The sequence below is a fragment of the Montipora foliosa genome, chromosome 5, assembly GCF_036669935.1.
Source record: "Montipora foliosa isolate CH-2021 chromosome 5, ASM3666993v2, whole genome shotgun sequence".
Lineage (NCBI taxonomy): Eukaryota > Metazoa > Cnidaria > Anthozoa > Scleractinia > Acroporidae > Montipora > Montipora foliosa.
In genome coordinates, this window is record NC_090873.1 from 44,014,925 (window position 1) to 44,032,424 (window position 17,500).

The 17,500-nt window shown below is 38.4% G+C and overlaps 1 protein-coding gene across 1 annotated transcript in view; it reads right to left on the reverse strand.

Annotated features, from left to right (window-relative positions):
- LOC138004314 (uncharacterized) overlaps window positions 1–15,224 on the reverse strand; it is a 38,737-nt gene extending 23,513 nt beyond the window's left edge. The window contains exons 1-2 of the mRNA XM_068850792.1: window positions 15,039–15,224; window positions 14,209–14,498 (exon numbers count right to left, since the gene is read on the reverse strand). Of these exons, the coding sequence (XP_068706893.1) occupies window positions 14,209–14,498; window positions 15,039–15,129 (381 nt within the window). The 5' untranslated portion in view covers window positions 15,130–15,224. The remainder of the gene's footprint in view (window positions 1–14,208; window positions 14,499–15,038) is intronic.
- Between the last annotated feature and the right edge of the window lie 2,276 nt (window positions 15,225–17,500).

The following is a 17,500-nucleotide window of genomic DNA, read 5'->3' on the forward strand; positions in this document are numbered from 1 at the left end:
AATGCCATGTATTGCATAACCTGTACGTTATGTAATAAATTATACATTGGTGAGACAGGTAGACGACTAGGTGACCGATTCCGGGAACACCTTCGCGATGTTGAGAAGAATGACAACGATGCATCCAAGCCAGTCGCTCGCCATTTTAATCTGCCTAACCACTCCAAAAAACATATGGCTATCTGCGGCCTTTCCCTACATCTAGGTACGACGGAAAGCCGCAAGAATCTGGAACAAAAATTAATCTTTCAAATCGGCACCCTTAATCCTCACGGTATTAAAGAACGCTTTTCATTTAACTAATATATTCCTATTTTTCACGTTGCCATGTTACCACCAATAGCGTAGCTCCTACTCTACTATAAAAACTACACGTAACCCACAATTCCTCGATTCGCTCTGACGAAGGACTAACGCTCGAAACGTCAGCTTTTAGAATCTTGTACGGTGGACAATTTACATTGTCAACTCTGTTGATTAAACCAAATTTTTGTATACTACTTCCCCACCGACGCAGCACCACAGTTTCTTTAGAAACCATCCCCTTAATTCATTTGTTATTTATCTTTGTTTAGCATTATATTATAAATTCAAATGTACTTTAAATTTAATTCCACTTTCAACTTAAGATGGTCGTCGAACGACCGAAACATGTCTTGTAAATTTAGTTTCAAATGTGTCGTTATTTTTATAAAAATTGTTGTTAGTCTGCTTCTTTCCAGATCTTTTGGAAATACAATCCATCCCTTTGTAAACAAGGCCGTAATTCGTGTCCTGGATGTTTTTTCTTTTTTTGCTTTTTTCAGTTTAAACAGTTTATGTAAACAAAATTCTTTCGCAAGTTTTGGAACACAATGGGATTTCTGGAAAATAGTCTTTGTGCATTGTGTAATTCAAACAATTTAAAACGATTCGCTACAGAATTTCTTACGGCTTCTGATAATGTATGTTGCTACATAGGAAGAGTCAAGTTTTCAAAATACAGTATATGGTTTATAATGTGAGGTTTGTTCACTATGTTTATTTCCGCCGTGGGCGTCTTATTTCTACTGAAAATGAAATGGCCAAAAAACAAAGATATTTATGACATTTATTATCATTTTGGTATTTCCGAGTGCGACAATCGAGGTACAAGCATCCGCACTTGTAATAGGAAGGTCGTGGGTTCGATTCTCGCAAAGGAGAACTTGGATTCATATTCATGTAAAAAAGCGTTCTTTGGTTAAAAATTATACATATATATAAAGAATATTACACGGTGGCTCGAAGATATGAATTTTATGTTCTCGTGGCAAGAACAATATCTATATATATATATATAAATGTTTCCATCTTGCGGATTTACATCTTAGTTTTTAAAGGCTTTAGTCTGGAAGCCGAAAGCTTATGTTTATATATATTTAGTATAAATACACAGGTGATTATACCACAGGTAACCCAGGCTCACTGTGTGCGTCACGTAGGTATTAAAATATAGAGAACATATGAGGCGAAGTTTAGGTCTGAAAATTTGCTAGAAAATGGTAATAAAAATCGATAAAACTTACCATGTGGTGAGCTGTTGTTGTCTTTAATACGTACACGAAGTTTCGGGGAAAATGGTCCCCGTTCACCTTCCTTCATAATATAGTGACAAGGTAGGAGACGGAAGCCAGCTTATGGACTCCGATCGACCCAAAACAAGCACGATTTTTTCCGCGAAAATCAAATCCAGTCGCTTAATAAACACGCCAGGTTCGTGGAATAGGAATTTCTCTAAACCATGAATCCACTGAAGCGTCTCCAGGTAGCAACGCGAAGCCACCAGACTCCGTAAAACTTGTAAGTTAACCTGCTAAAATGGCGGCCAGAAAGCGTGGTACTCACCAAGTGTCCAATTCAAAATGGCACTGAACTCGGGACGCCTGGTGACGAGTATAATAAGTCTCCCTCGAGGGAGGGGAGTCCCAAATTGCTCAAAACAAAACTCACTGTCCCACTACACCCTCGAGAATATTGCCCAGAACATAGTTAGTAGAGAGGGGACACAATCACCGAGTTGGAGGGAGTTTTCTAACTACAAATTGAATTGACGGGTTTTGCCTGCTACACAAAAATTCTGGTTAAAATATGTCGTTGTCTAAGAGTTTAAAAAGGTCTCTCGATGACCACGATGTGGTGAGACCTTCAAGGAAGAAGAATCGAGTTGCTATATCTTTGTACGCTGCAGTTAAAGCCTGGTGAGTATACATTTTTGAGACCTGAGTTCGAAGTTTTTCAAGCCGAACGTCTTCTGTTTCTAATCTCATGCCGTTTTCCGATCTATCATGATTGTAGGATACTCTTGAATTACGAAACTGTTGAGGATAGTTTCATCACAACCGCCGATGATATATTCGCACACGCTTCTCGGGAAAAGGGGAATAGCCCAATCAGTGAAGGTGGTGAAATTACCCCAAGGTTAATTAGACGAGCCGTCGAAGAGGTATTTGTTAGGAAGCCTACCCGAATGCGTGTCAATAAAAAGAAAGTTTGGGCCTACAGAGGGCTGAAGCATGTCAGTCAGCAGTCATCAGGAGAAACGACAAGTCCAACAGACGAATGGAAAACCCTTGTTCTCCAAGCAAAAAAGATGGATTTAGGTGTGTGGAACGTCGTAAAATCAACCAACACGTCTGTCAGCTTCGCCCGCTTTGAAAAAGTGCGATACAATAACCAGCTGGTCGTAAGTGAGATTTGCTTCACAAAAAAAGAGGATGAAAATTGCACAGAAACAAAGATCAAGTACCATGAAAGAGAAGTGCCAAAAGAGGTAGTGTGTACCCTTGACAGTAATTTTGGTAATTGTACAACGAAAAAGAAGGCATTATTGTGGATGAAATTTCTGGATTCGAGTTTTGTTTGCCATGGTTTTCAGACGGATTTTGAGTTTGCCGATGAACGCATAGCCAAACACCATATTATTACAGAAGACTACAACATCTCAGAAGAAAGAGCATTCTCTATTCGGTGCGAAATTCTGACCAATTCTGCGGGGATACGTTGCAGCAAATGTTCAGAGGAGAAAAAACGCCTTGACAGAAAAATCGGTAGGAGGATGTTGGCCACGGATAAGCCACTACCCCCAACTGCAAATCACCGATATATGACTAGGGAGCAGATCCTAGAAAAACTAGAAAGAGAAAAGCAGAGACGCCTATCAGAACAAAGACAAAGAGAAAGAATTCAAAGCCAAATGCTAGAACTGGAGGAAGAAGATCACCATGATATGGTGGAAATTATGAGACATGTGAATAAAGACGAGGTGCCAGAAGATATGCTTTTATTTTGGGATGAGCAAAAAAAGATCTTGCAAACCAAATCAAAACACCAGTACAGATGGCATCCAAAGTGAGTGCACACTATGTTACAGCAAGGAGCTCAAAAGTGTTACCGCCTTTTGATTCATTCAAATTATTTTATGCAGATTTAATCCAATCAGAAGTCAGCTGGAAACTGTCCATGACTTCTGATTGGTTAATGTCATGAAAGAAGGTGAGTTAATTATGGCAGGTCACACTTTTGGGCTCCTTGCTCCGAGGAGTCTGAGCAGTACTAATTTTACTGATCAGCAAATAATAATAACCACATAGATACACATGGTAATATAATTATTGTTTTATGTAGTCTTGCACTTGGGTCTCTCTTTGATGCATATCTTCTACTTCTTTTGGTAGGATTATGAAACTGTGTATAGAGTTGTATGTTAAAAACCCTCATGTGCTAGACTCACTTCGGCAAGTCATATATCTGCCAAGTAATCGAACTATCAGGTGTGTACATGTTTTAATTGGAATCTTATTTACAGGGTAATTGTAATTGGTGTGTTTTTTTTTTCTTGTTCACTAATTTCTTTTATGTGTTAATATCTGACAGATGTCACAAGAATAAAGTGGAGCAGAAGCCAGGGTGGGATGCAAATCTTTTAAAATGGTGCCTTCAGGAAGCAAAGAAAGCAAACCAGAAAGAACAGGACTATTGGGGTGGCTTTGTTCTTGATGAAATGAAGATACAGGTAACTTAAAATATTGCAAAGCTGGGGTTTACATGGTTTAACCCTGGGGGGGGGGGGGGGGTACTCAATGTATCCCTGGTTGGGGAGGTGCGGCGCGGCCCCTCATACCCTGACCCTGTTTAAGACAAATATCGCTGATTTTCCTACCCATTTTAAGACAGAATTCCGATTTTTGATACCCTGTTTAAGACATTTAACCCAGTTTAAGACAAAAATTGATAAATCGATACCCTGATTAAGACAAAAAATGATAAATTCGATACCCTGTTCAAGACAAAATCCCGAAAAACATACCCTGGCTGGCCGCACGTCCCCATTAAGCCCTTATAAGGTAGTAACCCCCCGGGGGTTTAACATCTGCAAAAATGGCCACCAACTGCTAAAACCATTTGTATTCCCCAACTAAATGCAAAGAAGTCTTCTTCCTGGTATTGAAATGCATATTTTATTCATGGCGTAATAATATTAATCTCTTTATGTTTGTTGTAAAAAAGTGACAACTACTGCTAGGGCACTTTCCTTTTTGTCAAGCAAACACATATAAAAATAATAGTCTAGATGTTGGAGACACACCCAGAGGTGAAAGGTTTATACATATTAAGGGCATCAGGTCATAAAGACTTTGCTATTAAAATTGGTGCTCTACTAATCTATAATAACAGGAAGATGTAGAAATGGTTGTAACAGGAGGGAAACACAAGCTTGTAGGATTTGTGGACCTGGGGAAAATTCATGATAATATGGAAATCCTTTCAGGTAATTATGAATACCTAAAATTATGAATGCCAAAAATTGAAGCCATAGCAAATTATTTTTAAGCGTTGAACATTCAGGGTGAAGGCCCTTGCAGACCTATAAATTATGGATAATTTAAGCTGTTTAATTCAAAATTAACCATTCTATTTTTTCCTTCCTTTCTTTTTTTTTTCTTTTTTTGCATTTTATTATCATAGTCAGAAAAAAAAGAGATTCCATTGAATTTAGAACTAAATGATGTTGTTCCAAAAAACCTCCATACTCCCTCCACAGAAGGGATTAGAAATTCCTGGGGTGGTGGGTTTAAAAAGGCCCCACAAAAAAGTAAATTTATATTGAGTTTGCCTGAAATTTCCAGCCCGGGCAGGAAGGGAGGGGGGGGGGGGGGGGGGTTCACTAAGGAAAGATCCCTTCTGGGGCAAGGTCTACATATAATTTTTGCATCACACTAGTCATATCATTATGTTGGGCCAGGTAATAACTTTTACCACACCTAGCCATAAAAACATCTCACAATTTCACGATAAATTTTCAACAGGAATGTCTTGTTCAACAATACAGAGTTCCTTGCAAATTTGTATAAATAACAAAATCCTCCCTGGCACTGCACTGTTAAAGGTCACTGTCAATATTGCATTATAAAAAGACAATTCCAAATGAACTAGAACCAGAAACAAATAGCCCAACTTTTTGGGTGGTTTGGTTCTAATTAAGGCTATGTTTCTCCTGTTTTTTTTTTTAGGAACAGAAACAAATGGTCCTGTACTAGCATCACATGTCCTTCAGTTCATTTTTTTAGGAGACAATGGCTTCAGGTTTCCAATAGCCCAGTTCCCTTCAAGTGGATGCACTGCGAGTTCCTTGTTTTTTATATTCTGGGAAGGTGTCAGGAAAATGCTGGAAACAGGATTCAAGTAAAACAATGATATTATATTGCTTTTTTTCTTCACAAATTGAACAACTGTAACTTTTTAAAACCTAATATCATGGGAACTATCCCAAATGTAACCAACTTTTCTTTTACAATGTAACTATTAAATTAGGAAATGACTTAACAAATTGCAAATTACAAGTAAAAAATTTACTTTTGTCTTAAAACGAGAAGCCACAGTCCTTCTGTATCATTAAAACTAATAATTATTATTTACATTATGGACACTGATGTGCATATTGGAAAACTCTGAAGACAAAAAATGTATTTAATTTATAGGTTATAATATTCTGTTTCTTTTCTTTTACATGACCTATGCAGCTAAATACTTAAATTAATGAAACACTTTTTGTATATCCATAAATGAACTAACAGAGTGATTTCCTCTTTTATTATCATTTCATAATATGAAACAAGAGTGTACTACTGCATCTTAGATGGAGCTGAGGTAAATCGACAGTTCATAAAGCTGCATTTTCTGGATGACAACGAGGCTGTGCAAAGGCATTTTACATGTCACAACATCTTCAATGGCAAGTGCCCTATGGTCTTCCTTATGGACCCAAAGGTAATCTCTGTTTTCTTTATAAGAGTAAACCCAGATTTTATTCCTATGTGACATATATGCATGACTTGTCTTATTATGAGTAACCTGTTGTGTATACTAAAATAGCAAGATGAATGGATTATTAAACCATGCTATGGTTTATTTCATGTATTAACAAAAAGTGCGCAGGACACTCTAGCTATGACTCAGAATGGGTACTGCATGGAAATATCATATTTTATAATATTATACATAACTTTAAGAATAAAACTAATATAACTTGCACATCCATAGCAAAAATGAATTTTACCAATTAAAATGAATTATTGATTGCAGATCCAAAAACAATTTTCATTATCTCCTCAGCACAATGTTAAAAAGCTCAGGAATAATGTCTTGAAGAGCTCCCTTGATGGAAACAAACATCTGCAATATGGGGAGAAGAGCATTCTTTGGGAGCATTTGGTCAATGCCTTTAACTTTGACCAGGGAGAGTTTACAATGTCATACCATGAGAAGCTGACAGCAGAGCACTTTGAATTGAACCCTTCCTCAAAAATGAGAAATCACCTGGCAGAAGACGTTCTGGACAAAAATATGCTAAGCCTAATGAAGGTATTTCTCTGTCAAATATATCAATATGCAGCATTTCAATTAATAACTTAGCAACTTAAATGAGGTAATGGACGGTTTAAACCATTGACATTCATGGACATTCTTGTTCATTTTGTTACATATATTGTTTAGCAACATGACTTATCAAAAGCTGGATTTTGAAATTGCAGCTCATATGGTCACTTGTGAAACTCCAATAAGCCAAACAGAATTCATGTATGAACTAGTGTTTCTGACTATTTCAGGCATACAAAGTTCACCTTGCAACAAAGGGACAAGATGCTAGCAGCATTGATGCAACTATCACTCTCCTAAACCATTCATCGAAAATTATTCAACTTTTCCAAGATAAAATTGGCATACAAAGTATACAAGACAGCAGACTGAAAGATCTGAGCCAATTCTTGGATTTTTTGATCAAGTGGAAGTCATCAGCTGGTACTGATGGCAAAAAATTCATATCGTCCAAACTTTTCTTTGATCTAAACTCCATGATCCTTGGATTTCAATCTCTAGTATCAATCAAACTTAAAGCTTTTCCCAATGCCATCATAAAGCCAGCCATAATAAATCAGGATTTGGTTGAGAACCACTTCTGTCAAGTCAGAGCATGTAATGGGCAAAATAACAATCCTACATGGCGACTGCAGGAGACATGCCAAAACACCATTAGATATGGACAGACAACAATTAGCAGAAAAAGCAATGCTGGGGCATTAAGTTTGAAAATGAAGAGTTAAATAAATCAGTACCTCTACATAGGGAGGAGAATAAGAAAACCTCAGTATGTAACATCACCATGGATACTTAACTCACAGTGTAACAAACTCAACCAGGCCATAGGCCACAGACTCATCATTTTTTCACAGTGTAAATGTAAATAGACTTAAAGTAGGAAAGACCACTCTGCTGTAAGTGTGACCTTGTTTTGCTGTGGTATGTAGTAAGTTTGATAGCAGCTGTTGAAGTTGTTACACTGAAACTACAACTACTGAAAAAATTACCTTAACCTGATAATTCTGATGGAAACTCTCTGGTTTACCTCATCAACATTTGCCTCGGTCCGTAAATTGTCAAGGTAGAATGGACAAACCATAGAAGTACTTTGTTTCATGACAGGAATAAGACGTTTGCCAACATGTGCCTTGCATTCTCTGGTGTGAAATTGGATACTGTAGGCCAGGCAAAGCTTGTGCAGTTGTGCTTTGGTATACATTTTCACAAATGTAGACTCACCATACTTCTCTATGTATAACAGCAACCGCTGGTGGCTTGTCACCTTTCCATGACTGTGATCTGCGGCAATTTCAGAAAAGGGAACTAATGCTTTCTTCACTTCCAAAGCAGTTTTCCTTTCCAGAACTTTCTTTCTGTGCTCGGCACTCTTCTTCAGTCTGTTCAGTTAATTTAAGAACAGATGTATATAGTAATAAGTAAAGAGGTAAATCAAGATTAAAGTGATATACAGAATTGATTTGTTTATTGATATTTCTCAAAGAACTAATTTTCTCCTTTAAATGCTATCCCAAAAAGCTCCATGGCATCAAAAGATAAAACTAATGGTCCAAGTGAAACTTACAGAAATCCTAGGAAGGGAATGGTATTGTTGCAGGAAAGGAAATGGTATTATTACAGGGAAGGTAAGCAAATTGCTCATTGCTGGAAAATCCTCAATTCAGGGCAGAAAATCCTAAAAGATATATGTTCAGTTTTTTCCAATCCTGAATGAATTCAAATCAAAGTCACTGGTTGGTAAAAAAATGAGACACTTTCCACCGTTGACCAACCCGACCCCATCAAAAGTTACATTAAGAATGACAGAAATAATTATAGTTATTAAGCCGTAGAATAACTGATTTGAAGAAATATCCAGTCCCTATCCCTGTTGTAACCATTTGAAGTCTGCAGATTATGAGTTATAATACTGTGCATGAAAAAGCAATACCTGTGGGCAAGGCGAAAATCTCTTAAGTACTGCCCAGCACCAGCCAACATGTATCTGTTTGTGATTTCATCATACAGGTCATCCAAAGCCTTCTGCAAGAGAAATGATATTTTGAAATGAAAGTGTAAATTACCTTAACATTTTTGTAACATAAATCACTTTATATTGAATAATGTCAACTGCTCATGAAATGACAATATTCATTAGATATATAAATGGAGAAATGTGCAGAAACTTAAACACCAATTTATGGAGTTCCCCAATCGGTAGGATATTTGTTTGAAAATGATCAAGATTCAGAATTCCATGTCTCACCCAGTATCTTACAAGGTGATGCCCTTTTTCGATTTGAGGTGGTTTCCAGAGAATTAAATTAACCAATTGCTAATGATTTAAATATTAAAGCTGAAATCTGGATTTTGCAGTATTATTATTATTACAAACATACCTGGCCTATCTCCTCATGAGCAGGGAAGCAAGCCCTCCATTTCATTCTCAGTTCTTTTGAACTTTTAACAGCCTCCATAGCATCATCAACCAGGTTTTGATGTCTAGCACGCAGCTTGCGTTCATTGAGATTGTCAACTCTCATCTGCTCAAGTTCAAGGAAAAATTCATAAGCAGCATCCTCTATATGAATCAAACCCCTGGACCTATACTGTCTCTCTTCTGTGACCATCAATGTGTCTTGGTGTTTTGATGTCTGTTGCAGCTGCGCAAAGTTTGCGATTACATACTCCTCAAGCAGACCACTCATTGCCAGAGACTCCCTTACTAAAACCTGGGTTGTTTGAACCTGAGATGTCATATGCAATTTGACATATTTCAATTTCGCATGAAACACTTTAGAAACAGCCCAAGCACCAACATGTCGGATTTTCGCCTTCCCTTCAACAGGTATTTCCTTGACATTGATTACCACAGGATTTGCCATTTCTACATTCTTCACCCTCTCGGCAATTTTCTCAACTACTTCTCCATACACAGAAATCATTAGCTCATTGCCAACTGCAACCTGAATATCTGACATTTCAGTGGTGCCAAAGAATAACTTCAAGACGGACAAGAAATTTGCAGATCTGCTTAGCATCATATACAAATCTCTAGTGTCTAGAGACCACTGCTTTGAAGAGATTTGAACACGCGAATCATCAGCCAGCAGGGACTCTTCTAGGATTATTTGGCATGCTCTACACCACAACACCTTGCCAAAAACATCTAAAGTTTCATTATTCTTTAAAACTTCGTCAAGCAATCGGTTTTTGATGCCAGCATACTCACTAAGAGGCTCGGCGACCTTCATTGACTCCAACATAGCCCTCACACTAAAGCCGTCAGGAGGGGTGCGTAAAAAATCGTGAGAACTCTCGTCTGCCAAAACAGCATAAACAGTCTCTAAGTCCAGCATCAGTTCATCAGGTTCTCCCCTTTCAAAAAAGGATGTCACAATTTGTTCCGTTTTCTCATTCAGCTCATCCATTACATGATCTCTGGCTGCTTCAGAATCCTCATTTCTGTCTTCATTAACCTCAAGGCTTTGGGCTGGAAGAATTTTGTGTCTGCAGCAGCTGAAGTCGGCTTCAGCAGCTAAAGTCACATTCATTTCCTCTTGACTTGCGTCAGAGATATTAATACATTCCTGTAGAGGTGGTATAAGTTGACGCCGGTGAAAGTTTAAGACCCGTAGATGCTGAGAACTTTTGACTCGGGTGAAAGCAACATATAGAAGGCCTGGTGTGAACTCTTTAGAACAGTGTACAACAACAGATTTAAATGTCAAACCCTGAACTTTATGGCAGGTGGTGGCATACATTAGAATCACAGGAAATTGAGTACGGGTCCCAACAACTTCACCATGTTTCCCCCTATTCTCCCAGGTTTCTCTTTTCAGCCTCACCATTCCTACCATGGCAAACTCTACTTCAATAAAACTTCCATTCTTTGCAACATAAATTCCAGGACTTCCATTTCTTAATTCATCACTTTTGTTCCAGATCAACATTACTTTGCAACCAGGCTTGAGGACCAAGATCTCTTCTGCAGCGCAATCAATATTATCTGTGTTTCCACTGTCAACAGCTGCAAACCGGTTTTCTTCAGTTGCGAGTTGGCTTAGTTTGGTAAAGTTAAACACCCGAGTCGGTACCTTCCGAAAAAATATGTGAGTCGCTTCTTCCTCCAATTCTTCGGACAGCTCCCTCTTTAAACCTTGTATGAAAATATCAGACTCTGTACTGCAAGTTCCGGCTCTCAATTCATCCAGGCAAGCCAGAAACTCCTTTTCAGATTCATCCTGACGCATGGATTGAGTAAGTTTGAATCGATGTGGAAAGGCTTGCTGGAAAATTGGAGATTGAAAGATGAACTGGCCTTTATCAAACAAACTCGGTACAGGCCTAAGCTGCTGAAAATCCCCCACCAAAACGAGTTGTAATCCATCAAATGGCATAGGATTGTGCAATGCCTCACTTACATAAAGATGTATCAAATTAGCTAGCTCTAACATTCGCCTGCTAGACATGGAAACCTCGTCCCAGATAAGACAGTCCAGTCTCTGGATGTTTTGGACTACTTGGGAATCCCTGGAGGATCGTTCGACGAGCTGCTTCCACTGTAGTTCTGCAGTTCTTAGGCGGTAAAATGAATGAACAGTGGACGCGTTTGTCTCCGTATAAACTGTACACGCAATCCCACTGGAACAAACAATTCTCACATGTTTGCCAGATCTAACGAGGCTTTTAAAAATTTCCTGCACCAAAAATGACTTTCCAGTGCCAGCTTTTCCAGTGATCAGGGCATTGTGGCCAGACTGCACGACTCGCAAGGCGAGTTCTTGTTCTAAATTCAACCTACATGTAGCAAAGGATTCAAGAGAAATTTAGGTGTGATATTTTTGCCTTGCTACGTAAATTTAAACCAAACATCGTAAGGGCAAAGACATAAAACCCTTTGACAACTCATTTTCTTTATATTTCGACAAAAAAAAAGCACTATAATCGGCGATCCATGTCAGGGCATCTCAAGTTGCTTCACTTTTTTTGCTGTCGCATTAACTTTTGTTACGTGACGCCTGGTGCTAACGTAAAGCTAAGGCCGCGAAGGAAGGACGTTCATATGATCTATAATAATAGGGACCTTAAGCAAGGACAACGACGACGGCTACGAGAACGCCACAAATTTGCATATTTAGTGGGCAAAAACAGTAGTATTGCACGTGCGTTTTACATTTTGATACATTTCTTTGCCGTTCTCATCTCGGCTACTACGTTAAATGATCAAATTTGAGGTCATGTGGAGGACGAGGGCAAATTACGATGAATTTTCAATTTTCTCTTTAAATGTCCACACCGTTCTCATCAATTTTATTCTTGGATTGTGTATTCACAATTTCCTTGCCGAGCAACTTGGAGTAATCGCAAAATTATTACAGTAACGGGAAATAATATTTTTAGACAAGGTTCTCGTAGCCGTCGTCGTCTTCCTTGCTTAAGGTCCCCAATTTCACACCAGTTCATCCTTTAATTTTTGGATTCCTGCTCTAGATCTATCCTCTCACATTCAGTTCTACTTCAGAAAGAACTGCAGAGAAAGGAATCGACAAATTTGACAAGAAGCGCGCATGTCGCGAAAAAGAATTACCAAAGCTGATTTATTTCCTGTACCTTGTTGCATTGCACTGATTTGCCTCTCGTAAAACAAAAAAAAGGATACGTACCATTTCTCATTTGAGCGTGGAAGACATCCTTTCTTCTCCATTCTTCTCACCAGTTCTGAATTCTCACCAGTTTTGAATCCGAAAATTCCCTCCAACTCGGTGATTGGGTCCCCTCTACTAACTATGTTCTGGCCAATATTCTCGAGGGTCTAGTGGGACAGTGAGTTTTGTTTTGAGCAATTTGGGACTCCCCTCCCTCGAGGGAGACTTATTATACTCGTCACCAGGCGTCCCGAGTTCAGTGCCATTTTGAATTGGACACTTGGTGAGTACCACGCTTTCTGGCCGCCATTTTAGCAGGTTAACTTACAAGTTTTACGAAGTCTGGTGGCTTCGCGTTGCTACCTGGAGACGCTTCAGTGGATTCATGGTTTAGAGAAATTCCTATTCCACGAACCTGGCGTGTTTATTAAGCGACTGGATTTGATTTTCGCGGAAAAAATCGTGCTTGTTTTGGGTCGATCGGAGTCCATAAGCTGGCTTCCGTCTCCTACCTTGTCACTATATTATGAAGGAAGGTGAACGGGGACCATTTTCCCCGAAACTTCGTGTACGTATTAAAGACAACAACAGCTCACCACATGGTAAGTTTTATCGATTTTTATTACCATTTTCTAGCAAATTTTCAGACCTAAACTTCGCCTCATATGTTCTCTATATTTTAATACCTACGTGACGCACACAGTGAGCCTGGGTTACCTGTGATTATACAAAATCGCGCGCTCTCATTGGCTCGCTATCTCGGATTATCAGCCGATAATCACCTCGACGGACAAAATGGCTGCCAGTAGTCGTTTTGCCACTGTAAGTGAAGATGATTTCGCGTTGAAATGTTTTTTTTTTTCTCTTTTTTTGAAATAATCACCTGTGTATTTACACTAAAACAATTATTCGCCTCAGGCTCAGTGATTATCATTGAATATTCACCAATAATCACTTCGCCTTCGGCGAATAATTGTTAAATAATTTTAACTAGAGAACGCTTTTTTACATGAATATGTCTCCAAAACCTGGTTACTCTGTTACTCTTCTATTTTTAATAGAACTTGGATAGTTCCGGGAATCCTCGAGTCACGAAGAAAAAAGATTCATTCTTTCATGTAATAAAGATGTTGTGAGTTAGCTAATAACAAGTTAATGGCAAAACAAGCGCATTAACGAATGAGGCTACAGTTTTCTTTAGATCAATAAAACGTAAGAAGGAATGATTTCCGCACAGATCCTTACTTCATCATGCATGCAGAATAAATTAATTATTCATTGGCGCTATTGTTTTGTAGAACAATACGTATACCCAAGAGATTCGAATATATACATGGCTAATTTGTACTTACAGGATGAATAAAACTGGATCCATGACATTATTTTTATTCGGTTTGTTTGTTATGTTTGAGAATCTGAACCCTATTACAACGATTGCTTGAAAAACCACTTCTTTCGCTTATTCTAAAATAAAAAAATGGGTAAAATTGCAGGAAAAGTGCCAAAATTGCGGGAAAATATGTTCGATTTTCTGTATTTCAGTCAGAAGTTCGACCGGTGTTTTTTTAAGTCCATATAGACTTTTCTTATCGCTATGTTTTCTTGAAACAAAGGAGCGTATGTATAATGAAGTAGGGACCTGTGCGGAAATCTTACCCGTAAGAATTCCAACAACCCAACTTACCGGGATGCTGAAGTGATGAAACGCATTGCTGCGGACGAGTTTATCGGAGTTGTTATATTTGTCAGAAGGCAGAAGGTCACACCAAAATTTGCCATTAGAGATGTTATGAGAGGCAGCCAAGTTAAAAGAGAAGCAGAACAGGTTCTCCAAACACGCGAAAGCACAGCTGTAGCTTTCGTCGACAAGGTGCTTCACAAGAGCCGTGATGTTCAAATAGGAGTATTTTTCTTCCTCGAAGTTGACGAAATCCAATTCACGTGTAGGTCCACCGCGACTGATAACTCTGTTAACTTTGATGTTGAAACACAAAAATTTTGTTGATCACAAATAAAAATAAAGCTAACAAGAGTCCTTAATAAATTTACTGCCTTATAAAAACGAAAAGTGCCTTTACCTTGATCAGAGCGAGCAGGTGAATGCAAGAGGACAAGGACTGATGCAAGATGGAAGACTTAATAATAACTTCTTCATAATGCATAAATACTTGCAACTTACTGACAATTCATAAGCAGCTTGACAATAAGACATTTAATACGCAATACTGTAACTTAAGAGATGCAGGTAACACTCTTCCGTCAAAAAACAATAATAGTTACGAACGGCACTTGTCACTGAGACGACAACTAAAAGCTCTTTAAGTATCTTGAAATGTTTGGAGGAAATGTTTTGTTAGTCACAAGTTAATCACGAGATTTTGGAACTTGACAATGAAATAAAGAATTGCTTTATCGAAAAAATTCTTTAGATGATTCTAAATTTCACTGAAACACGACACTTTTCAATCTTAACTGATAAATTTACTGCCGTATAAAAACGAAAAGTGCCTTTACCTTGATCAGAGCGAGCAGGTGAATGCAAGACGACAAGGACTGATGCAAGATGGAAGACTTCGAGAAATGAAATTATTCTGAGAAGTTTCATCTTTGACGGACGGTTTCCTAAAGCAGCTTGCTTATCAGCATACAAACTTGAAATGAAATAAATAAGACGTGTTCGTGCTTTTTGGTGATTGCAGCTGGCAAGTTAATGTATTTACATTCGCGGCGGAGCTGAACTGTAAGTGATAGCGACAAAGAATGTAAATATTTTCCTGTTGGCATGAAATGCACGGGTGCCGCTATGGCATTGAATTAGTCTATTGTTATTTAGATATATAAGGTTTGTCAGGATGTAATGTATTCATCTCAGCTCTCGAACTTTCAAATTTTATTTTAGATCACTTTGTATGTCTGGAAATCTTATATTACCTCTAGCTCCCTGAGGTTAGTGCGCCTGCATTTGGTTGGGGAATACGTTCCTATTTTCCCACTGGGTTTTTGGGTTTGCGTATCAGGCGGTCGCACATGCTTTAGCCTGAGTGGTTCTTACTTTATGTTTACCTTGTAACTAGTATCTTATCTGAGCTTTGTAACGATACTCGGACGGCATTAAACACTCAGGCTCACCTTTCGAGCTGCACACCCATCGTTGTGTACGAGTCATGAATATAAATAGGAACACCTGGAAATTTGCAGTCTCGTTCCCAGGGTCTTTCTTCCCTGTCTCCATTGTCAACGACAATGGAGGCAGAGAAGAGAGACCCTGGGAACGAGGTTGGGAAATTTGATGCCCAACAAGGTTGACAGTTGTGGCGCCAAGTGTGTTTGACAAGTTCTGTTTTTGTACAACTTCAATTAAAAACGCTAAAAGGAAACCCGGTTCTTATTGAAGCTACAAAATTGGGGAATAGATTTTACATGACTCTTGCGTTTAAGTTCCATGGAGATAGCTTAAATACCAGGGAAAACAGAAAAACCTCTGTCTTGTGATTTAGCGATCATGTTCTGTTCCACATTTGATCTGGTTTAAACGCCCTGCGTTACAACAAAGAATTCGGAGAAATCCAAAGAACAGCCGAAGGAAAGATAACAGAGTTAAAGTTGTTACTTGGAACTCGAGACTTCATGATTTAGTGTAAATTTTGTCCCTGTGGTTATCCTATACTTATCATGACTTATGCCATTAGTGTAATGTGAAGCGTGTTCTCTCTGGAACCCGCAACGACGCGAGGGCAGACGAATGTAAATTAGCAAAAAAAAAAAAAAAAACTTCTCATGCCTCATACCACGAATTAGTGAGGATAACAAATAAACAATTTAATAATAACTTCTTCATAAAGCATAAATACTTGCAACTTACTGACACTGATAACTTGCTGAATATTTTGACTTAAAATATTTGCAACTCCTTCCTTTAACCAAAGCAATTCATAAGTAGCTTGACAAGACATTTAATACGCAATACTGTTACTTACCTCCGTTAAAAAAAAACACTAATAGTTACAAACGGCACTTGTCACTGAGACGACACTGAACTAAAAGCTCTTTAAAGTATCTTGAAATGTTTGGAGGAAATGTTTTGTTAGTCACAAGAATTTGGAACTTGACAATGAAATAAAGAATTGCTTTATCGAAAAAAATATTAATATGATTCTAAATTTCACTGAAACACGATCCCTTTCAATTTTTGTCGTCCATGCATCTATTTGGTTTCGTAGATTTGATTTCATGATGTTCTACTGTATTTAACGGTTTCTGAAATGTTCCATTCTACATTTTTTGGCATTTGAGTGTCGTGAAATTGCATCATTTTGCATGAGATAGGCCCCTTCATTTGCAATTTTTTTCAAAGATACTGTGTTTCGGTTATGCGTAGGTTCAGCAAAGAAAATAATTTGTATAAAAAATAATAATAATTCACGGATACTTCAAGTTGATCTTCATTCCGCATGCATGTATCCACATGTTTAATGAGTACCTCGTTTTTAGTACATCATTGCTGTCAGCTTTGTTGCCAAAGTCGTTTTGACCCAAGATCAGCCCTCTCTATTCCAATTCCGTGATCCACTGGTGCACATTTCGTCCCCCTTCCATCAATCATCAGTACTGCTCCAGTCCAGTCGCACTTTTAGTCCTTCCAGTCGCACTAGAAGTTCATTTCAGTCTCGTTTTGAATTTCACCATCACTTCCAGCTTGCCCGAAACCATCCGAAGAATCATATACTGGCCACAATATTAAAATGTAACAAGACCCTTGGTGGCGTTTACTTGGGTTGCTGTGTCCGTGTAAAATGTGAAGGTTGGTTGCAAATGTCACTGGTCCCTGAAGCCAACTGAGAGTGACAAGGGACGTGGTAAAAGAGCTAAGGAAGGTTAGGTGAGGTGACAATCGAACATTTCCTTTCAGGCTTCATTTACATTTTACTCCCCCCTCTCCATCAGTGCTCCGTTTTACGGGTATTTAAAGCTACTTA